A 23,813-nucleotide genomic window follows, 5' to 3' on the forward strand; every position below is an offset into this window, starting at 1 on the left:
GCGCAGCCCCGTCTGCCCCGTTTCCCGGCTCCGGAGCAGCTGGGAGCGAGGCCCAGGGCGAGAGGAGAGCGGCTCCCGCAGGGAGGGAGCCCAGGGAGCTCCGAGGAGCAAAGGGACGGCGCCCGCTCTAACACAGCGGGGCCGGGAGACACCCGGGAGCAAGCACGGACAGGGGCACGCGGCATGGCTTAAAGTTCCTAATAACAAGGGCAAGACGGTAACAGGAAGTTGTGAGTTCGAGGGGCTTAAGAAAAAATATACATTTGGAATTTTACAATGTTTGCTTTTTTTTTTTTTTTCCTTTTTTTTTTTTTTTTTTTTTTTTGCGCGCTTCTCTCTACACTTGTCACTAAATAAATCTCTGCACTTTCACACACCCACCCCTCGCCCAGTAAAGCTTCAGGCCTGCAGGACACGCTTTCCTCACTTGCATACGCAACCCTCACGCCAGCACTGGTGCACCAGGACTCTGTAAAAATTTCAATCACACTTTTTTTTTTTTTCTTTTTTTTTTCCCGTTTTTTTTTTTTTTTTTTTTTTTTTTCTTAAATCGAGTCAATATAAACCTTGTTCAAAATGTTATGAAAAAATGTACAGGTTTTTACAAGGCAGGCTGCAGCAGAGCGCTGGCGTTCCACGCAGACATTCGGGTAGGGAGACGCTGGATTCTTGCACCGGGTTTTATCCCCTTCCACCCCCTCCCCTGGCAAGAGAAGCACCCTGCCCTGCTGAGCTTAACCCCTCCTGTTCCCTCTGCCCTCGGGATGTGGAGTTCGGTCAAAGCGAGCGCAATCCAGCCCTAGGGAAGAGCAGGGATTAGAAACGCCCTCTTTTCTTTCCATCGGAAACGGTAACCCCTCTGGGCCAGGCCAAAGGGTCGCTGCTCTGCACAGGTGGCGGCGGGAGCCGTCAGCTCATCATGTCGTTGCTGTTCACGCCATAGGTGGAGTTCTTCATGGAGTCGTTCACCTCTCGCCTGAACGCCGACAGGTTCTGCGTGAACCTAAGGACAAGGCAGAGCGYGGCGCGTCACAGCAGCGCCTCGGGCCGCCGGGGCTCGGCTTGTCCTGCTGCCACGAGGAGCCCGGGGCCTCCGGCAAGCTCCTCCGCACTAACCTGTCCCTGTTCTTGGTGAGGAGGTTGCGTTCGATGCCCTCCATGAGGTTCTCGAAGCACAGGTGCATGGCCTGCTGCTTCTCCGGAGGCTGGCTGTTCACTATGCTGTTCCTCAAGTCGGAGAAATACTGTTGGGGAGAAGAGAAGGAGGGATTAGCTTTCCCAACAAAGCCAGCTCAGCACTGGATGGCAAAATATAACCCCTTCAGGAAGGGAGAGGGAACGGGTGGTGCAGCTCATCATGGCATTTCTACCACTCTTATACATGAGACTGGGTAGTTTCTCCAGCTGCGAGAGGAGCTCGGGGTGGTTACCTTCTCATTGAGCAGGATCAGGCCAAGCAGAGGCCGRGACATTGACCACTGGTTCCTGCAGTCCTCAAAGATGATGATGTTCAGCACTGTTGACAGCATCTGCAAAAGGGAGTTGGGAGGCTTAAAGGCAGCCCTGCAAACCCAGCTCTCCCCTTGCCRTGGCACCGTGCACGCCAGAATGTGCATCCCCCCTGCCCAGCCTCATCAGGGTGTAACAGCAGCAACAAGAAAGGTCTGACCCAACTGCTTTGGAAATGCAGTTTCTCTTTTACAGATAAACACAGTGGGGCATCGAAACARGGTAAACATATCTTCAGTTCATTGATCTTCTGCCATCATAAATGTTGGAGAGCTGCAGAGGAGCCAAGTCCCAGCAAGCTCCATGTCTATTCCAAGGCGCTGGGAAGACTGGCAGGAGATGGATGGCAGAGGTGCTACCAGCAYGTAGAACTTGCTGGGCAAATTCCCGCTGCAGAGGCCAGGCTGAGGCCAGGCAGGTGCAGGGCCTCTTCTCAGACAGGCTGCAAGCCCAGCTTGCACGTGGTCCTAACGTTGAGCTTAGTGGAACCACAGCCTTGCTGAGCCCAGGGGCCCCCGTGGTTTCTGCTCTGCCGTGAGTACACTGGCACCGCTGGACTGTTCAGGGCGTCCAACAAACCCTTCATCAAAGCAGAGCAGGTTCACACGTTTACTGACAGAAGGGCTATTTCTTGGCTTCGTTTCTAGAAATTGCCAGTGCAGTTCATACTCATTTTGCAAAGGAAAAGGAAAAAAAAAAAAAAAAAAAAAAAAGCTACTTCCTTTCACTTCTGAAATGCAAAAGCGAGTGTTCCTTGCACAGGGAAAACCATTGCTCTGAAGTGCACGTTCAGATCAGACCTACCACATAACGAATGGGCAGGAGAGATGCAGTAATAGCCAGAAAATCCTTTTCCTGCAGAAAAAGCCCAGAGCTCTGCAGCAGGGATCATGAACATCCCACATGATGTCAMGGCCGAAAAATGCAGGGCTTACCAGGCAGTCCCCCACGCCACAACACGGCCCCGTCCCTTCRCTCTTTACCTGCTGAATCATCTCCGGGTGCTGCTGCATAATGTGCAGGAACCGGTCGCTCTCCTGGGTCAGAGGTGTGGTCCTCTTCTTGGTGCTGCGAGACAGCTGCTTGAAGAGATAGGTGACAATGTGGTCCAGACAGGAGCAGCAGCCTGTGCAAACCATCGTGTCTGCGAGAACAGAGAGCGGGAGATGTCGGGACGCTGCCGGCACTTCTCTTGCTCACACACACCCGGGCACACGCCGAGGGAAGCATCCATCATCTGCTTCCATTCAGGGACTTGGCAAGAGCCACCTAACCCACGCCACTGGTGACATCCTCACTGACACACTCATTAGCTCTAATGTTTTAGCTTCTCTCTAATCTCTAATGTTATCTCTAACGTTTCAGCTTTAACAGAGGTGAAACRGGGCAACTCTTAGACTCGACAACCCGTTCCACCTCTTCTGTACCCCGTCTAGGAGCGCAGAAAACCAGAGGCAAACACAGGTTTCCCCAAGATCCATCACCCACAGTCAAGACAACGGTGCACAACTTCCACAGCCTGAACCCAACACTCATTTATTACTCGGGCTGCTTTGAATTCACAGCATTTCAGACCCGTGGCCAACCCCAAAGCTCTAAGGATACAACAGAACAGAAAGAATTACCTAGTGCAGTGAGGCCTTCTGAAATGGAAGAGAGAATATACATGATTACATGAGGCTCCAGACTGGCTATAAAGTTCATGTGGTCCTGGGTAAGAACTTCCAGCAAGGAATAGTATGACTGGCTGAGCTTGGGATAGTCCTGCAGAGAGAGAAACAGAGAAAGACTTGAGGCTTCTGGGCTGCTCTGGAGCGATCAGCCATGCTGTCTGCAGGGGGATACACCCAAGCTATTGATTAATCATCTCAAGATGCTTACTGAATCTCTTGGAATGAGAACCAACCAACCTCTCCCACAGCATTACTTCTGAGCCTGTATTATTCCCCCTGCCACTTCAAAACAGGATTGAACCTGTTGGATCCAACACCTCTTTTTTTTTTGCTGGGCAGGACTGTGCTGACATTGCTGAAAGCTCTGCTGCAAAAGGCACTTCTGTAGCTGAGGTCTGGGCAGGAGCAAGGCTCTGTAGGTGGAGGTCTTCAGCAAGCAGCTTGCTCTAACTGCTGACACAAGAGCRTCTTTGCCCGCTGGCAGTACAGGGAAGAGCCACCTTGCACTTACAGCAAGTATTTTTCAGGGAGAGAAGCAATTATTTGGGTAATTGCTCTGCTGAGGCTTGGAGCCCTTGGGTGACAGGGTTAGGGCCCTGCCACTGCCCATTCCTGCTGGCCTGTGCCTAGCTGGAGTTGCAGGACGTGCCACAAGTTCCCTGCTCTCTGTGCTTAAAGTATTCCTTTACCGTGTAATCTTCCACCTGCCTTTCCTAGCCTCGTGCTTACGCTGCTCCTCACAGGTGTCAGCTTACCAGGAGGTCACTGTGAGGGATGGAAAGCAGCAGCTTGATGAAAGTTTGCAGCGCGTTGTCCAGCGCGTCGTCCCCGTACAGRCGGAAGACCCCAAAGTTGACGTAGCTGCCGCTGAGCGCGGCCTTCAGCATGGAGAAGCAGATGGAAATGCCCTTGAGCTTCAAGGCGTAGACTTGATCCTTTGGGACCTCCCCGAGCGTTAGGATACTATTCCCTGCATGAGCACAGAAACAGACTTAGCGTTTCAGCAATGGCATCCAGGTACTTCGTCCCTTGGGGTACAGGGAGAAACAAAGCAGCAGAGCTGCAAGGAACTACTGAGAAGCTGCTCACAGACACTGGTGATTCACGTCCCGGCCAAAAGTTGAGGATCTCACTACACATTAACAGCCTGGCCCTAGCAGAAGCCGAGGAGAACCCAGCTCTGCATTTTTGTTGCAGAAATGGGACAGCAAGGGGCCAGAACTGCCCTCCACTTGCTTGACAGCTCCCCTTTTGCCACCTTGCACACTCACAGGGCTCATCTGAGCTCCCTGCTCATTGCCCTCATTCTTCTCTCCCACTTGCAGGGCAAATACCCTACCCAGAGGGCTTGCCTGCCCGGCCAACACGCTGAGCACGCGCACAGCAAAACCCCTGGGTGCTGCTTCCCAGCCCAGCCTCCTTCTCCGAGCTGGCAAGTGCCCCAGCTCTCCCTTCCCAAGCAAAAGAAGGGCTCAAGGGCAGATGGAGGCTGCCAACTTACCCCCTTCCTGGCTACTCACCGTAAGTCGTTATCATTTTGCTTGTTTCTCGGAAAAGCAGGATGCCATTTGGTGAGGACACGTCAAACTGCAGCCGTTGGGATCTGAGGGAAACCCAGGGAATGACTGTGAGCTCATRCACAGCAGAACAAAAACAGCACCAGTATTGGAGCACCTCCATGTGTTGCTGTGGACTGGGGCACTCGTYCCTGAAATCTAGTCACAAGAGTTCAACAGATCGCCCCAGAACGCGGTTCATTCCCAGAGCGGGACAGGACACAGCCCCGTGGGGACAGACGAGCTTGGCTGTATGAGAAGAAAGGACCTGTATTTCATGGATTTTAGGAATACTATAAGGAGAAGCATGGAAATACTGTCTTGGCAATTGTTACTAGGCTGCTGGACACAAACCCAGTAAACATCTTGGAARAGAGCACGGCGGGGCAGGCTGACTATCTCCTATTCATAAGGGCACCGAGAACCCAGAGCTTGGCATTTCTCCCCTGCCAGGGAGCAGAGATCTTAGAATTGAAGTGCAGGGAGTTCTGCAGGTCACTTGCGAAGCCAGGGCGAGGAGATGCTCCAGCAAAGTTTGTTSTACTGCAAAGATGCCATTTGGATGGACCGAATATCCCAGCGGGACGGATTCTCGAGAGCTCTACAGCGACTGTGCCTGAACCTTCTGTCCCTTCTGCTGGGCTCTAACACGGTCCCTTCCTATGGGGTTGTGTTCAGCTGGCCGCCTGCCAGGCCAGGCCGCTTCTCAATGCCCTGCAGAGCGTCACAAGAGCCGCGGTTGTTCCGCTGCTGACCCAACAACGCTGGTTTTCAACACGGGTTTTAAATATGAATGCAGGTTGCCTCCATCTTACACGCTCAAGACACTCGGTGGGCTGCCTGATCTTGTTGCTTGGTCTAGCTGCATCGGGACATGTGATGGATATTGCTAATTTTCCTCCCTGCTGAACCAATGCCAGTCCCTGGGGCCCCTCAACACACTTCTCGGGGCACCCTGTGAAGTATAGATGGAAACAGGGAAAGCAAAAATACAGCTGGGTCCCAATGAGCACCAAATGGCCAGAACGGCAGACAGGAACATCCCTGCTACACTGTGCAGGCACCGGAGCCTCYTACCTGTTATGGACCAGCTCAGCCATCAGCTTGAGGACAGGGGTAGTGCAGGCTGGGTCGTGGTACCAGAGCTCGATCGCCCGCTGCAGGATTGGCATGTAGGAGGGATAGCTGCGAGGGGAAAGCTAAGGAGCTTTGGTGGCATGAAGAAAGGAAGGCAGCAACTTCTACCAAAGCACAGAAGTGGACTGACTGCGGACTGAAGTGCAAGCTTGTGCCCTGCCTCCAAGCCTTGCAAAGCAACTTAAGGCTAAACGTAGCGGATTCTACTAGTTTGGGGCTGCTTTGGCAAAGAAACGGCCCCCATCCGTTGAGGGAAGGGCACGAATGTTTCTTGAACTAGGGCAACCTGCTCCAGCCCATGGGGATGCTCAAGCGAGCGGATCCCAGGCTCTCCAAGCAGCTGTGGTCTCACCAAGAGGTTAAAGACACCAAACTGCTGTCAGCCTTAGTAAGCAGGAGGAAAACTTTTGTTTGTGGCCGCGATGCACATATCCCATATGTGCATCCCATAAATACCTTTGGGATTTACAGGCCAAACCTCTAGATGGCTCTTCAGACAGAGCAAATCAAAGCTGTTTTAGAGTTTCCAGCCATGGCACCAGGTATTATAAAAGTGAAATAAAACCCCACTCAATATTTAGCTTGGAGAACATGGCATTTCGATCTGGCAGCTAGAGGCTTCCCTCTGTCAGGGTGGCTCGAGTTGCAGGGCAACAGAAGGATACATCCATTCAAACAGCATCATGAAGCTGGTCTTGGCATTGAAGGCAAAGGCTATGCCCCTCAAGTCTCTCACCAAACCGACCAACGTTCTCTGCATGACAGAAGACAAGACATTACAAGTTAGAACACATCGCACGGGTGGCACAAGTGCCAGAAGCCTTAAGCTGGGCGCTGACCGGACTGGGGTATTTCATTCCCAGCAGAGGGAAGGCTGGCAGATTAGCCTCGCTGCTTAATTTAAGCAGTGCATCCCAAACCCAGCAAGTCCAGGGGATTTCACTTCTACCCCATATGCTGGGAGGAAAAAGGCACCCACTCCAGCGACTACTTGTCTCATCAGAGCAAAGAATGTGTCTCTCCCATCACAATTTATTTGTTCTCTCCTGGGTGGCTGAACYGGACAACCAACCCTCTGCAGAGACTGGAGGTTCCGCCTCCGGAACATGGAGGTTCTGCCCAACTTACTTTTGCCTCTTGTTCATTGAAAGTGTTTGTGCTGAACATCTGTGCTACAGTCTCGAAAGCAGCTGTCAGGGGGAGCATGAACTGCTCGTACTGATCTTCATCCTCCCCTGCAAGAAGGAAATCAAGAGGGAACATGTTGTACACCCCGATAGCCACACAGCTGCCTCAGCAAATGAGGTGTTGAGAGCTGGCCACCCCAGAGCTGCAGGGAACACATCTCGAGACAGAGGTGCTGCCACTGCTCATCTCCAGCTTGCTTGGGAAGAGCTCAGAACAAGCCCTGCCATCTCAGGAGAGCATACGATGACTTATAACTGGCACAGAGCAACAGAGTCGCTCTTTAGCTTCTTCCCTTTCCTTTTYCCTATCCCATTTGGCTTCTCCCCTTCTCATGCCCCTTCCTGGTCCTGTAGCTTCCCAAACGGCAGGATGCAGCCCCCCTGTGGAGCCCACCATCCGAACCACTTGGCTCTGCTTCCCGGGAGAAGCCCGTAATACCTAAATCCACCATGAGAAGACGCCCAAGCGCGGTGTAGAAGGTAGTCCGACATCTCATGTCAGTCAGGTTGGACTGATTGTTAATACCCAGGAAGGAAAAGTGCTCGCTCTGCAAAGAGAAGAAAACAGCRGGGTTAAAAGTGAACTGCCAGGCTGAATGGGCTTCTGTGTTGGGCACTGAGTCATGTATGAATCCTCCATTCTTCCGTCTCTTCAAGAGCTGGCCCGCAGAGTTATTTTGCAAATGAGCAGCTCTTCACATGAATGGTCCCAGAGACCAGGCCAGCAGAGGGCAACACATCCCAGGCCGGAGATCCCGCTTAGGAAAGTCCTGGCAAAGCTTCCTGCCCTCTCACTTCCCAAGTGGGAGCTCCCCAGCACAGGCTGAACATGGAAAGCCCTGAGGTGCCTCCAGAAGAGAGCGGCCTCCTGCCCTTCATTCCCAAGGGGTTAGAGATGCTGAAAATCAGCCCTTTACAGACATTCTCTTATTACCAAGCAAGAGAATTACTCTTATTTTTCTGTTGCACATTTCAGACTTTCCTGACTGCAAGTGCTGCAGTCCTGCATTTCACCCTGAAAACAGCTGTCTTTCAGTACAGACACCCCCCGCTTAACTCTCCTGGGATGAAAGTTATCACATAATTATAAGCCATCAAAATTGAGGGGCAGGCTTTGAACAAAGAGCGAAGGAACGCAGCGAACTTCTCCTACACACTCCTCTTATATCCTGGAAGCATCCAGGAAAGGGAGAAACTCCAAATGTGTGTCCAGGTGTTAGGGCCTGGGGATTTTCTCAGCATGGAGGAGTTGGCTGTGAGACATGAGGCAAACGGACTTACCGTGTGATTGTTCAGCATGAACTGTACAGCGCTTAGTTTCACCAGCTTCCTAACGCTGCTGTATGTAAAGGGGGTGTTAAGGAAGCAGTAGAATCAGCCAGAGATCTCATGTACTTGCAAAGCACCCCCAGAGCAAAGCTGAAAGGGGATTTGGGTCTATTTTATGTAAAGCATTCTAGCCTCTCTTCTGCTTGGTTCAAGGACTCTTGCTACCTTGCTGTCRTCCACACAGGAGAGGCCTACATTTACTTGGCACAAAGGACAAGACCATAAAACAGCCTGTCATTGCCCACAAACGTAGACTGTACACAGTAAGCTACAGAGCAGCTACGATCTCCACTAAAAAGCTGATGAAAATGCAGTCAGCAGCTGGCACTCAACAACTAGATGAAAGATTTGAGCGAGACTCTTCTCCCTGTCCCAAAGATTAAATGTTTTTGGAAGCCATTATATGCAGAGTGATCCTGTTCCAACCGAGCGGTTGGGTCGCTCTTCATCCATTGGGAAGCTCTAGTGCTTTGCACACGCACAGSTCTTCCAAAAAGGATATCCAATGGAGAGGTCATTGAGCAGCTGCAGAGTCTTGGAAGTGATAGGTTCACATCGACCCCAGTACTTCAGGTTCGTGATGCTAGGGGAGAGCACAACAAGGATGCATCAGAGGGCTTTGCTTGGTTTCTCCTTTGCAGTGTGGCAGATTCTTCCAGGCAAAAGTCACCCAACATCATCAGTTCCACCCTCCACCAGAACCACAGACATCACAAGCCACAAAAGATTGGTATAAAATTACTGTACTTACATTTGGTTGACTAGAAAATTATCCTTCAGATAATCTTCACTACTTGGGTCCCAAGCTACACTGGCCCATACCCAGGCCCTTGGAATTCTGTGGCTCTCCAGGGCTGATTTCTGCAGCAAGGGTAAGAGAATTCTGCGGCAGTGACAACATGCAGACGTATGCAATTCTGCACCTGCACCATCCACTGCCAGCTGCAGAATTCTAGTAGCCCTTGCTTCTTCCAGGAGAGCCAATTCCCCCCTTTGCGGCTGTGCAGCTCGGGCAAGGCCCCGGGCACATCGCGGCGGGGTGCTGCTAAAAAGCTGAGGGGAGGCTAGGGGCGGCGCACGGGGTGCTGGCCTTCGRCCTCGGAGCCGGGCGAGTGCTCCGAGCTCCCAAAGCGCCGGGAAGGCCGCCGAGCAGCGGGCTGCCCAGGGCGCCTACCGGAATTTTGAGGGAAAGATTTGTGCTACTCTGATACTAAGTGCTGTTTGGGGAAAAAATATAAACAAAAAAAAGCCCAAGAAAAAAAACCCAAAAACAGCACTTTGGTGGAATTTGGTCCCCTCCCCTTGGAGCTTTCGTGGCTGGTGATTGGCAAGAGTCCAGCGACAGGGCATGAATACTTGAAGCTGTCCCCACTCTGACTTGGTCTCTACGAAGCAGGCACTGGAAAGCGAATCCATTATTCTGATGCTGGGTGTATTTTGTGTCTCCACGGCCCAGGCTGGAGTCCACAGCAGCAAAATCAATCGTGGATACCGTGAGCGACTTGAGCCCCCGATCACAACTGATAAGTCTCTCGAGTTACCGTTACTAGTTTTAGACTGAACAACACTGCCTCATATTCCAGTTGTCCCAGTTATACCTTCCAGCAAACCCTGGAGCCTCTGATGCCTGCAAGCGGGAACACTTACATTTTGCCAATGAAGACGCTCAGGACCATGGTCTCATCGTTCAAGCCGAGCACCTCCGAGAGCCGGCGGTACAGCTGCGGAGAGAGAAGAGCACCAGGCTAGAACAGAACCAGCAATGCCCAAGGACAGAACCAGCAATGTCCAAGGACAGAACCAGCAATGCCCAAGGCAACAAGGACAAACGCTTCCTCGTTCCTGGCCACTTCTGAACATAAATCTCAAGCAGTGAGAGGTTACTTGATGTTCACCTGCTGACCCTTGTGGTGGACACGCTCACACGTGGCCTTCCCCAAGCACCCTGGTGGTGCACGGGGCTCCTCGTGATCGGACCCACATCACCACTCGCCCTAATCAGCCCTTCTTAAACCCCGAGTCATAGCAGCTTCGGGTGCTCTACGCAGCAACCGGCTGCTCTTCCTCCCTCAGGGACACAGATGKCYCTCCTAAAGGGACATCTTAACTCTRTCCCTCCTCCKGCAGCYACGCACGGGGCTTTCCTGAGTTTGTCTGGGACTCTCAAGTCCTTTGTCACTTCCCTGCTCCAAGGTCTTTGGCGTGGGGAGGGAAAGTCACAAGTTCCTGGAAGTGAACGGGGCTCTAGAATAAGGATATTCCTGTTCTTTGCATCCTGCCACCGAGGCATTCGGAGTCTGGCATATTTATAACCGCCTTGTTACAAAGGGAGCATTTATTTATCCTCACTTTAGAGRTGCAAAAGCACAGCACAAAATGCTAAGGTTCCTCCAGCGAGTCAACGCTTTGCGTTGATGTAAGGAACTCACTGGAAGTCACACTCAGAAACTGGGAGGTAACAAAAGGGAACCCAGGGCTGAAGCTCTGGGCTTCTGCCACAGCCACTGGCTCCTTTCTCAGGCCTATGGAATAAGTTATGCCAAGAACAGCTCACGGTTGGCAATATTAGAACACTGGGCATGCACCTAGAAAACAGGACAGAGAAGTCTCAAATATTTCTGCTATTTTTCACTTGCTTCCACACTGAAGGAGAGRAAAAAAAAAGCTATTACTACACTGGGCATGACCCAAAGGCAGGTAGCAAAGGGAATTACCTTGGAAGACTTCTGCACCTGGTCTCCAATATAGATCTTCCGAAACTGCTCRAAGAAGCTGAGCATGGCAAGCTCCAACTTCTCATTCCCAGCCTGAGCCAGGCGGGAGTCAGTCAGGTTCATCAGCTGCAGCACCCTGGGGAGAGGTGGGAAGAGACGCCCTCAGACGCCGCTGGACACGGGGACGGGGGGTTTCTAGCACGTGGCACTRCTTATTCCTTGCTGGGTGGTGGTGTTTTGGCTCAAGAGCTGCCAAAACRAAGCACGAGCACTGAGGCACATTCTGCCTTGGTGCATGGCTGCTCCAAGGGCTCCTGGAGCACTCAYAGGAGCCACGCGAGGCCTCGGTGGGAAAGGAGAAGATCAAGYGGACAGACTTCTATGAACATCTCCCTGGTGCTGAAATACGACGTGAGGGGTCTCCCTGCCTTCTGCAGTAACTATCAGCTTCAGGGGAAGCTAATGCTTGATGTTGCCTATAACCAGTGGCTTGTTAACAGGACAGCTGCCATAAATTAGCACTTTTGGCTCCTCTTTCTCTGCTAGGAGAACGACACCTCTGTCTCTTAGTGCAGAGCAGGGTGGTGTCTACAAGATGCTTGGTGCAGCCTGAGGTTGCTCATGAGCAGCGAGCGGGTTCCTCATGTCTGCCGGGCAGAGCTGGCAACGGAGCAGACTGGCAATTCCAGGTATCTCCCAGCTGCYGGGAGACCCCGGCAGCCCCAGCAGAACTCCAAGAACTGCAGCCACTTTAGGGACAAAACCCAGTTGGGAGTCAGGAATGCAGGGAGAGGCCCCCCTCCCGGTCCCATGCAGTTAGTGCCACTCCAGGGCATGTGTTTCAGGATAAATCCCCTCCTCTCGTGCTCTTCCCCTCTCACTCACAAGCCACATTTCCCAATTTAGCAGCAGACGCTGGCCTGGCTCTAGCCAACACTGCCAAATCTCTGCTCTCAGGACAGCCAGTCCCACATTGGCCTTTTTTTTGGGGGGAAAAGAGGGGAAGAACACGGGGGGCAGCTCCACAAGAGCAACGCCGGCATCCACACTGAGGTGCAGCTAGAAAACAGCATCCCTACCGACAAACCAACTCGCCATCCATCGCATCCTGCTCATCCGTGCTGGCGAACGAGACCCTACCACCAATCACTGCCCCGATAATATAGACGAGCCACGTCAGGCGCCCTGAAACCAAGAAAGGACATGAGAACCAAGCACGTCACGCGGCAGCAGCAGGAGCAACGCGCGTTTCGTTTTGCCAAAATAGGATGCACAAAGGAGAACTTTCCGCTTTTGGGCCCAACTATCCCCAAACTACTCAATTATGCACTTGCTGCAGAAAAGCCGTGACATTTCTACAGCACAAAGGCGGCCAGATCTGCCTGGAAGATCTTCATTATTTACATGATATCCCACTGCAGCGAGCTGCTTTCTTGCGGAACTCAATTCCGGGCATTTAAACACACAGAGATGTCAGCAGCGGGGTTGATTCTTCCCCAAAGCGCCAGGCACGGCGTGGGGATGGCAGTTTGGCAAAGGGGCAACCGTCCTGCGATCCCACCTCGCAGGGCTCACCTTCCTGCACGGCCACGTCCATGGGGCTGGCGGTGGCGCTTTGCAGCAGCTCCTGGTAGGACTGGGCTGACTGGTCAAAGAGCTGCACGAGCAGGGCGCACGTCTTCTCGTACTCGCAGCGGCCGATGGTGGAGAGCTGGTCCAGCTGCTGCTGCACCAGGCCGGTGTCGTCCAACGGATCCTCCAAGCCATCCCTGCACGGCAAGGAAGCAGATCAGAAAGGTCCTTAAAAAGGCAGAATTACACTAAGAAGGCAAAAAATTACTCTAAAAAGGCAGAAAATTACCCCCAAAAGACAAAATTACTCTAAACCCCAACACAGGCTTATTCCTAGCAGACAGGAGATGCCTTTCCTCGGGCGGGTAACAATTCCAGGGAATCCTGGAGTCTCTCCCTTGCGTATTTGCCATGACAAGGAGGGTTACCCTGAAAGAATAGGCTGAGCCTTACTGCTGCTGGGGCCGTAAACCTGAACACTAGTGGCCCAAGGGGAAAGGCCACCAGGACCTGGGATGAGTGAGCTTGTCATTTTATCCAAGTCTTTGAACAGAACAGGCAGCGCCAAGAACAAGGTCCCTTTGCTGCTGACTTTGATAAATAAAGAATCCATCTTTCATGGTTTAGTTCCCTTTTCCTCTAAACACACTAATTTCACTATTAAGTTGCGTTGTGAACTCCAGGACTCATTAAAACATTGAATCCCATGAACTCACAGATACCTAAAGACAGATAATCCCAGCAGAAGCCCTCTCAGAGGTGCTTTCATAGCGTATTTTTCTACGTTCAACCATTTGTTTCCATCAAATACATGCAAACACAAGGTGGAATTTGCAGGGCCAAGTTCAAGCCCTGCAGCAGAGTCGTCCAGAACTGCCCTTGCAGTCCCATGAGGGGAAAAAAGGAGATAATCCCAGGTCTGATTTGGGCCATGCGGAGGCAGAGCTCTAAAAAGGAGGCAAATCCCATCCTGCCACTTCCACCTCCCTGCTGTAATGGAGAATATGAACACGACAGAGCGGTGTAAAAGCTGGGGAAGAAGGATCCCACTGACCAAACGACAACAAAACAGCAGCACAGATAGTGGCAACATAAGCATCATTTGAGAAAACTCAGCTTAATTAAAAAAAATAAAATTAAAAAAAAAAAGAAATCCCACGTTTCATTTTGCATAGGGGACAGGATATACAATTTAGGAAGCCTTTCTTTATAAAGCCTTTGGTGACTCACAACATTCCCCACAGTCAGAGTTCATTTTTACAGGAAAGCTGAGAACAGGGAGAGAGCAGAGCCTTCTGCACTGGCATCTGGGGCTGCCTCTCGAAACCCTCCCTGTGCCTTTTCTCACCTTAGTATGATGTGCACAGACTCCAGTCTGGATGTGATGTAGGCTTTGGTCACCTCTGGGGTGTAGGTTTCCAGCATGTGCGGCTCGGTGGCTTTGACGTAGGGGACGGACGCAGCCAGCCGCTGCCACAAGCTTAAGAGATAGTGGACGCTGTTCGGGGCAAACTCCCAGTGCTGCCAGGCAAGGAAAAGCAAGCGAGAAGTCACGATCTCCAGGATTTTGTCCAGGTTATTGTGTTTCACATAGCACCTTTTTTTTTGTTGGGTCTATCTTGAAGCTTTAACGATACAGCTGCTGACTTTACCAATGAATTTTATATAGTTCAGAGGACGTTATCAACACTCAGTTAAGAATTTCAAGACCCCTCCAAGCAGGGTCCAAAGATGCACAGGCGAGCAAAGCACGGCTGAGCAACCACTGCAGCGTGCTGCACACAACTCCCCGGGCAGAGCAACAGCTCACAGCTATTTTACAAACAACTTGGTCAAACTGTAACATTTATGCAAGTTACACCATTTTTCTAAACTGTATTCTGTGTGCAGCTGTAGTTACAAGGTATATGTCAGGGGAAAACTCAGTGAGAATACAGCATGATCCTCCTGTGAGTAGCAATCCCTGTATTTTCGTGGCAAATTGATACAGAATTGTAAAAATAAGCCCTATTTAGCAGGTTCTTTTCCTTTCTGGGCGTGGAAAGGCTCCAGAGGCAAAGCAACTCTGTCTTCCCCACCTGCTGCTTTCAGTGGGCAATTGTGGTACAATCGTGGTAGAATCAGTGTGGGTTTTGGGCACACTGCACGCAGGCTTTTGGTTTTTTTAAGGGGTGGGCTCCTTCCCAGCACTATTCTAGTAAAGTAGGGGGTAAAGAACAGACAAGAGGGCAACTATTTGGTTTCAAGAGAAGCCCAGGAAAGAGGAGAGCGGGGAAAAGGACAGCAAGAAGTGACAGAGGGGGAGGCAAACGGCGGTTTCTACCTGCAGGCTGGTCACCGTGAAGTTCGCGATGAGCCGGATAACCTCTGGGTAGTTCTCCACCTTCACCAGCTCTCCCAGCTGATAATTGCTTTTCAGGCGGGCCAGCAACCGGCAGAACTCGTGGTAGTTGTTTGGGTCTGACAAACTCTACGGAGGGAATAAGGAAGAGCGGGAATGAGAAACAGGAGGAGGCACCACTAGCTACCAGCAGGAAGAGGCAGCCCTGTTTGGGATGGCTATAGTCAAATGGGGTGACCCCTTCTTTGTCTATCATCTTACCAGGCTCTTTTTCCAAAATCCCTAAATTTTACACCCTCCAAATCCTGACCTTGCTACGGCATTATTCTTTTCTCTGCCAGTATTTTAAACTCTGCTTTGCTATCAAGCTATTGGCCCCATTAACTCTTTGGAACCTCTTTACCAGACTAAGCATTTTTATTACTCCGACTTTCTTTAACTTTTCTGCTTTCTCATTAAAATACGAGATGGAAACGCTTAGGAGTACATACTGGGCCAAAAATTTTTCTATCAAAATAGCTGATGAGGAGGGAATGCAGAGAAAATTCCACCAGCTCCACCTGAAATACTCACCTGGGGGTTTTCCAGTATTCGTTTCACTCCATCAACGAGGTGAGACAGGAACTTGGCTCTTTCTGCGTTGTTAAAGAGGGATCTGCGTACAGAAGCTATCTGGACCAAGCAGGATAAAACCTACAAGGTGCAAAGAGAATAGACTTAGAATGACTTAGACTAGACTTAGAACGATGGAATGACTGGCATGGGTTCCCTTTTCACGATGCAGAACAATCCAGTTAAGTTTGAGGCTTCTTTGCAAGCTGCGCATCAGCCGATTCAGTTCAAAAGAGGGATTTGAAATCAGAGTCACCACCTTCATAATTCTACGTGTTTTGTATTTATATAAAGTAGAAACAAATCACATAATAAAAACCCCAAATCAGTCAAAAGAACAATATTCCCAGTCTAATGGTCTAAAATGTGTTCTGAACTCTGCTCTGCAGCCCCTAAAATACCAAGATTTCTTCAAACGGAGGCCCCAGAAAGCATGACTTGGAAAAGGAATACAGAAGATATGAGGCTGTCAAGAAAAAAAAAAAAAAAATCATTTTCAGCCCAAATTTAAACCAAGCGTAGATTGCAAGGGCTGGAGCTGCACTAGCAGCAAGCACTGAATGGGGTGATGAACAGCAGGAGCCAGATCTAATTTGTACCTTGGGACCCTTGGACAAATCCCCATTCCCTGTGACCACTGTAACTGCTGCCTTCTCAGCTGCTCTCTCATTTGTGCCGGCTCTTCCGTTTAATGATCAAAGACTCAGGACAATTACGGGCTTAATTGCCTCATATTTCTGCTCACTATCAAAAAAAAAAAGTCTCATAATGTTAATATCTTCCATGAATATTTGAGATTCTCAATTCAGAACTAGCTAAGGAACTGCAACATAATGAACAGTGCTGAGAGCCTCAGCAGTAAAATTATTTCTGAAGGACCCTTCCCTCCCTAGCCAAAGGGCGAGTGTTCACTGTAGCATTAATTATGGAAACTATTTATTAGACAGATGACTGGCAGGCATTTTTCTTTTCCAAGAAGGGATGCAGCTTTTAGTTTAACTGTGCTATTGGCCATTTCATGCAACTGGGACACGGCCCAGTTTCCAAGCGTGGAAGGCGAATTCTCATTCCTTAATTGCACTCCCAGACTTGCTTCCTACTTGTAGTATGGTTTTAGGATCAGCTGCACTCACTGCAYGGGGAAAAGAACATCAGCTGCAGAACATCAGTTCATTGAGGACATCAGGAGATGCTTGTGGACGCAGCAGACACAAGGACAAAGCAGCAGAGTGAACTTTGAAGCTGTGAGTTGCTCTTAGATCGGCTCCTAAACCTGTTACATGCCACTGGATCCCAGCACTGGGAGAACTGGGAGTGCTGGATCCCAGCACTGGGAGAACAGCAACCTCCCCTTTGCCTAGCCATCAAAAGGCAGCGCCAACAATATCTTGGAAGCTGTCCGAAATCATTCGGCGACATTCCAACCAGGGAAATCTCCCAGGTTAATCCTACCAAAAGATCGTTGTTGGCTGCTTCTGCAAGGAAGACAAACACTAAACTTACCAGAGGAGAAAACGAAGGAGGGATGGAATGATAAAGATCAAAAAAYAGCTGGAGGGTTGAAGAATCCAAGAATGCTGAAACAAAAGGAAGCAATTTATCCACAACACATCCATTTAATACATTCCACAGATTTAATGCTTATCTATGCCAAYGTTTTCCAAACAAATACCAAGTCAAGACAAAGTCCAGAACGGCCCATATATTTGTCAGGGTAATAACAATTGGAGTAATTGGAGTCCTCCAATTTGACCTAATTGGCTTTCCCAGAAATAAAGCTCTTGATATTCCGCAAAAATTACAGGATAATATTTTAAGAAAGCAACCTGTGAAACAGCTTGCAGCAACTGGTGAAAAAGACTCAGATGCCCACAGCAGGTGCCGAGCTGTTTGTTATTTACATTTCAGTTCTTTCACCTTTCTTGAACTGGCAGGTKTAAGGCAAAGGAGAGAAGAGTGTCCTTGTAACTCCGGAGAGCCAGCCCAAGGAGCTGGATGGCATTTGTGATCATGCCAAGGAAAAGGCTGCACTTCACACTTGGCACTGTATGCCCAAGCTTTAGGTGCAGAGGTCCCAGAAGGTCACCTATGTTTCCAGCCGGGATGCTCCCGGAGATGCGCCCTCTTCCTCCAGGAACATTACCTGATCTCCAGCTGGTTGGGATCTGCACTGTGCAGAGATCATCGGAGGACTCGTCCGTTGATGTGCCAATGAAATCAAAGTTCAGGCAGTTGTGGGTGAGCTTAAGCAGCTGCATGAGCAGCCCGTGCTGACTTTCATCGTTCAGGTTCAGGTTCTTCCCAGAAGCCTGAGAGACACGTTGGATTAAAGCAACACAGGACAAAAAACACACCCGAGAACGTGACAGCTGAGTCTGAGACAATAATTTAGCTTTAAGAGGACGTGACGAGCCTAAGGATCACACATCCCACCCCCCCAGCCTAGCCACCCCACACTTTCATAGACAGCTTGCGTATTTATACGCTTATTCTTTACAGCGTATCAAGAAAGTGGTTCCTTTTTCACTCGCTTTGTACGACAGCAGGTTGGCCAACTTAAAACTATCCTGGGAGATTTCTGAGATAAGGGAGTTCTTATTAAGGTGCAAYATGAGAATACGTTTGCTGCTTGAGAAGCACCTAAGAGCAGGGAACCCTGTGGCTCCACATAACCCTTGCGTGGAAAGGGGATGATTTGTTGAGCARACTGGTCCGAGCCTCGCTCTGGCTACGAAGTTCTGCTCTGGGCAGGAAAACGGGGCTATTCCCAAGGAGCAGGAGAGCTCCGTGGGCATCGAGGTCATTTCTGTGTGGTTTTCAGGGAGCACTTGGAATGCTGCAGGGCCAGGCCAGGCGCTCCCTCCTTCGCGCTACCGCTCGGTGCTTAAAATCAAACTAAACTCTTGCAGCTCAAGCCTCCTGCAAAGGTTTTGCACCGAGTTGTGCACACCTCTGCAAAGGGTGTTTGTACGGAGGCTGCCAAGAGCAGTGGGACCGGTGCCAGCGTCGCTTCCTCGCTCTCTGCAGCGAGGAATCAGAAAACCTGCTGATCTGCCTTAAATCACAGCATCCCGAGAAGCCAAAGTGAGAGGATTAAGAGCTAGGGTGGAAACTTGAGGCTTCTTCCTCCAACAAGCCACGTCTGCCAAGTCTCCAGGATCCCACAGGGACAGAGCAAGAGCAGGGTACTCCATATGGCTGGAGTACCCAGGATTGGCATTTATATGCCAATTCCTGGCATACAAACATGCACCAGGCTGCCACCAGAAGCCTTTCCGCAGCCAGGCCACCTACCCAGGCCCTTCTTTACAGGCAAGTGGAGAAGGTCTTTATTTTATGAGACCTCTAACTAYCCATCGAAGAGATGAGCCAAGGAACCCCTAACTTACTACAGCTGTTATAGCTGGGCACATAGAAGGGCTGGCTTGTGTGACTGTACAAGCCCTGTTTCCTTTGGGAACMAGGATAAAAGGTCATAGTTACTCCCACACACCCACCTATATCACTGATGGAACCAGAACTGCTCCCGTGGAAATATCTTTACAGTAAGATTTGCTTTTCATGCTGTGTGCTATTTGGCAACTTTGCCACTGCTACCTGAAAGAAAAGCTCCTCTTTTTGCAAGCAGATGAACATCCCAGACACTCTTCTTGCAGAATATTTGTCTTTTTTATGATTGTAAATCAATGAATCCATGATAGCTAGAAACGGAACAATACACCCTTCTCTCTCCTGATGCTTGAGGCCAGAACATTTAAAGCTAAGCCTCAAGGCCCAGGCATGTATTTCCAATTAAAAACCAAAAAATTAAGGTCATAAGATTTCACTGTTCRTGTTAGCTGCTATTTACTTATTTATTTTTAAATAAATGCAAGTTTAAGTCAAAGCTTTCCTGAAAAACTAACCTGGAATACAGCTCTAAAGATAAATAAGCCTCTCTGTCCTAGGAGAAAATACTATTTCCTAGAACAAYAGCACTTGTTCCAAAGGAATCACATCAGAGGGAACTCCAGCCCAACCATGGATCAAAAAGAGGAGATGACAAACACTTTTCCTTACCTGCTTCAATAAATTGCAGGACAACGTGAATATATCAAACAAGGACGAATCTCTGAAGGAAGAGGCTATTTTCCTGTGCTTGGTCAGTGGATGAGTAGTATCCGCCTGAACAGAGAAAAGCAGGGCTTAGATGTTACTGGCAGAAAAGGACCRCGACAAGCAGGATATTCAGGAATGTGCAAAGCACTGGAATGTGGAGGCTTCCCTCCCCACACGGCACAAGCTGCTATTCCGCAGCAAGGCTTTCTTGGTTGGCCTTTACCTGCTCAAAATCACCTTGCTGAGTTACAGCGGGCTACCTGCACATTYGCTGGGCTCCGTCCCTGCCACAAAGCACTTGCTTTGCTCCCCGTTCTCTTCCCAAGCCCAGATAATCTTAATCTGAAATCACTCAAACTTGCCCACAACTTTCTAAACTCCTAAAGGTTAAATCCTACCTGAAGCTGCTGGGCAGCTACGTGGCCAATTACTAGTAATTAGAAGGTCGCTTACACATCCCCTCCTGAACCTGCACAGAGGGGAAGAAAACTACATGGAGAGTCAACCAGGGACTGCCTGCTCAGGCTCTGCCACGTCTGTTCTAAGCTCCCGCACGGGACCTCTAACCACACGAGGATAAAAAGGTGACGTATGATCTGAGAGACAAACACACATGGTTTCACACGGCGTAACAAACTCGAATGTTAATTCAGGCCCCGCATCCTAAATATCGACTGAGAGGGGCCGCCAGCAGCGCGGGCTGCAGCGCTTTGCGGTCAAGTGCCAGGCAGGGGAGGAGAAYCAAGTTGATGCTTGAGATCTTCTTAATTTACTTCAATGCAGGATGGCAAAATCCGACTTGCTGCCCTTATTCCACAGGTCGTGCTACTAGATTTCGGAAGATTCCGTAATGTAATTGGAAGTTTCTCAAAAAGTTAGCACGGAAACCCTGAAGAAGGCCCACGGATGTGTTTTTCTGCCACGTGCTATTGAGTGGACACATCCACRGATCTGCTTTGCAAGCAGCAGCAGTTCTACATGTTCTGAGGTGAGTCACTGAATCCCACCCCGTGCAATTGCTGGCACTCAGCAAAACGAGTCAACTGAGGTGTGCCAGGAGTGATCAATATGCTAGCGGAAATAAAGGGTTCGTTTCTTTAGTGAAATTAAAATCAAGAGCGGTCTCTCCTCCTCCCAATTAACTCCTGGTTCTTCTAGCCAAATTAGAGCAAAATTCCCTAAGTGGCAGCCCGCTGCAGGCCACCTCTAGGGCAGCGACAGGTATCAGCGCCGCTCCTGCAAAGCCTGCCCGTGCAATGAGTAMAACAGTGCGACTCGAGACCGCATCGAGCCGTGTTACTTGCTCCAGCCTTCACCTGAGGAAGATGAAAAGCCACAAAAATGGGCCACGCAGAGGGCTCTGCAGATTGCAACCCGAGTGGCTGGCAGGGCTTCTAACAAAGCCTCTGCGCTGGGGCCCTTGTCCTCACTAAGTGGCCTTCATCAGCTGCTCACCCTTTTTGTTACCCTTTCCATCTCAGGAGTTTACACCAAAACGTGACAGAAGATGGAAGAGGCCAGAGAGAAGCAAAACAATTCCTTATAGCAGAGGCATAAAGGGTTTATATATTTATACATACATATATACATATGTATGTATATCACAAAACCACATGACTGCATAAAACAAGTCTTCCCTGCCACCTTCCCCCCAAAAAAGCACAGACACACAGCAGGACACAGCAATATGAATGAGAAAATTGGACACTTACTTCACTGAGGAAGGCTGTAGCACTTACTTGATTAATTTCATTAGTTAGCTGGGACAGGATTGTCACTCCTATGATGCAGTGCTCGACACTATCCTGAAGAGAGGGAGGGATAATCGGGAAAGAGGTTAGCAGTGGCACACACTTCTTTGCCTAAAGAAACCTCTGTCCCTCTAACAATGGCAACAACTGGCAGGACGGGTCATTTTTGGGGACTTTTCAGTTTCAACAGTGACTATGCAACAGAAAAAGTACTGAAGACGAGACATAGGAGAGTAAGATGCAAAATACTCCCTGAAAAATACCCAAACTTTCAAACACACACAGGTAGATATTCACCTAGAGAAAACAGTCTGACCTGTAAAAACCTTGTGACATCTGTGATCACGTTCCTGAAGACATATTCATCCTTCTGGCAGTCAAACCAGCCCAACTTGGTGATCCTGGCATATAACTGGATTAGTGCTTGTGTGACAAACGTTGCCAGCTTTGGCCTAGTGGCCAGGTAATTGAGCACATAGTTCCCTGTAACACAGAGAGGRGGCATCTCTGTAGACAAAAGACTTTGCACATGGAGCCAAGCCTGGAACACCCCGTTAGGAAAAACTGTATTTCAGAAAGCTGCTTCTGAAGGGAAAAAAAAGAAGAAAGAACATCAGCAGAGMGGTGGTTTAGATGGACACAGTCAGCAAAGCAGAAAAGCTGGACCGGGCATGGGACCGTCCTCCTTCAATGGTGTGCAAGGGGAAAAGCAAGGAGAATATATCCCACATAACTTGAGAAATGTAAAAGCACAGAGGAAACATTCTCACTTACTAGATTTAAGATCCTTTCTTTATAACTAAGGAACTGCTCTAGAATAATTTCAGGATAAAACAGGACTTTGCACGGTGGTTTGGTTAAATGCTCTCTCCAAGCCCCTTTTTGCCTCACATTTCTATGAAAAGGCTATTTCCTATAACAGAGCAGGGCAGCTACTCCAACACCAGCGGATTCACAGGGCCACAGAAACGTCACTGACTCTCAACTGGAAAAAAAAAGTCCATACATGTGGCCTTTACATCTCAGCTARTAATATATGTGAAGATGCAATCTGTGAGCAAAGCTGCTTTTGCACTATATTCCTTAAGATACCCAAGCAGCCCTAAAGAGCAATTGCTTGCAGAGAGCCCACCACTCGTGGTCGAAATGTGGGGGATGATCATTCACTTTAGCAGTAGCTTGGCTAGAAGAATTGCACTTACGGATATCTATTCGCTGCTCCAGGGGTAAAGGGTTATTTGTGCGCGACACGAGCTTGGTAAGGCATGTAGCTGCCAACAGCTGGGAGTAGGACGACTGTAAATGAGAGAAAAAACACACAAAAAAAGCCAAGCTGCAGTTTACTCAACACTTCAGAACAAGATCRAGCACCAGAATACCAAGCTAACGATGTTGCAGGGGATATTTTATATCTCTTTGGTAATGCTAATTCTGGAGCATGGGATGTGTTTTCCCGTTTCAAAACGCTGGGTTACCAGGGCAATGCCAGAGCAAGGGCAATTTTCTGAGGAAAGGTTCCAGGGGAAACTTGGCTCTTTTTACGTTATGAGGGGAAACCTCTGCACCTCCATCCTTCCTCCCGTGCCCAACGGAGCAGGCAGCGGGTGCCCACGAAACACTCCTGTCGTTCGGGTATCTTCAAGCCCACCCTGTTTGTGTTGAGAACGGCAGCACGAAGCCACCAGAACTCACAGACACCTGCAGCAAACACTGCAGCAGCACAACGAGGTGCCAGCGCCAACACCTTCTCCGGCCGGGGCTGCCCACAATCCGGGATACATGACAGCACGCTGGCTGCAATACAAACGTGGCACGTTGAAGCCATTCCCAATGGAAGCCCAAAACCGGGAGATGCATTTCGAACAGCTCTGGGGTTTACGTACGCTCCCTCTTTCCAGAAGCAGCTGGCACTTGCTCAGACAGTCGGGACTGTTGGTGAATTCAACCAAAGCCTTTTCCGCCTGCAGCCGCGTCGCAGTGTCCGTAGTTTCATACAGCTGTTTGCACAGGTTCTCTAGCTGGGCTAGGCTCTGAAACACAGCACACAAACAAGTTAGAACCACCAAGCCGCAGAGTTAACGCTTGCGAAAAATAAGTTCACCTGGTATTTTCTTCTTTGGTCTATTAAACGAAGCCCGTACTTCCCTCCTGAGGAATTCCCTACCTGTTCCAGTTAGATTTGGAGGACTCCAGGTGACTGGCAACAAATCCACACCCAGACACTTCTCACACTCCATCACATCCAGCAACATCACTCAAAACAGCGAAGAGGGGAAAAACCAACCACCAAGGCTGCTTTGTCACAGCTTCAAAATGCAATTTTTAGCTCCCAAA

General features: G+C 49.7%; 1 protein-coding gene across 1 annotated transcript; it reads right to left on the reverse strand.

The window, feature by feature from the left end:
* Positions 1–301: 301 nt before the first annotated feature.
* Positions 302–23,731, reverse strand: XPO7 (exportin 7). The gene is made up of 28 exons (XM_026045885.1): positions 23,644–23,731; positions 23,363–23,523; positions 22,682–22,775; positions 21,796–21,962; positions 21,468–21,533; positions 19,690–19,794; positions 17,774–17,939; positions 17,134–17,207; positions 15,592–15,711; positions 15,001–15,147; positions 14,026–14,198; positions 12,681–12,874; positions 12,185–12,290; positions 11,106–11,241; positions 10,039–10,112; positions 8,894–8,974; positions 8,344–8,407; positions 7,502–7,610; positions 7,004–7,110; positions 6,541–6,629; positions 5,816–5,923; positions 4,703–4,785; positions 3,938–4,152; positions 3,135–3,273; positions 2,493–2,653; positions 1,431–1,529; positions 1,117–1,244; positions 302–1,003 (listed from the first exon to the last, which is right to left on the reverse strand). Exons 1-28 carry the CDS (start codon positions 23,729–23,731, stop codon positions 910–912), a joined length of 3,348 nt encoding a protein of 1,115 aa, XP_025901670.1. The 3' UTR covers positions 302–909.
* Between the last annotated feature and the right edge of the window lie 82 nt (positions 23,732–23,813).

This window comes from Nothoprocta perdicaria, unplaced genomic scaffold (assembly GCF_003342845.1).
Source record: "Nothoprocta perdicaria isolate Ctin4 unplaced genomic scaffold, notPer1 scaffold_413, whole genome shotgun sequence".
Taxonomy (NCBI): domain Eukaryota; kingdom Metazoa; phylum Chordata; class Aves; order Tinamiformes; family Tinamidae; genus Nothoprocta; species Nothoprocta perdicaria.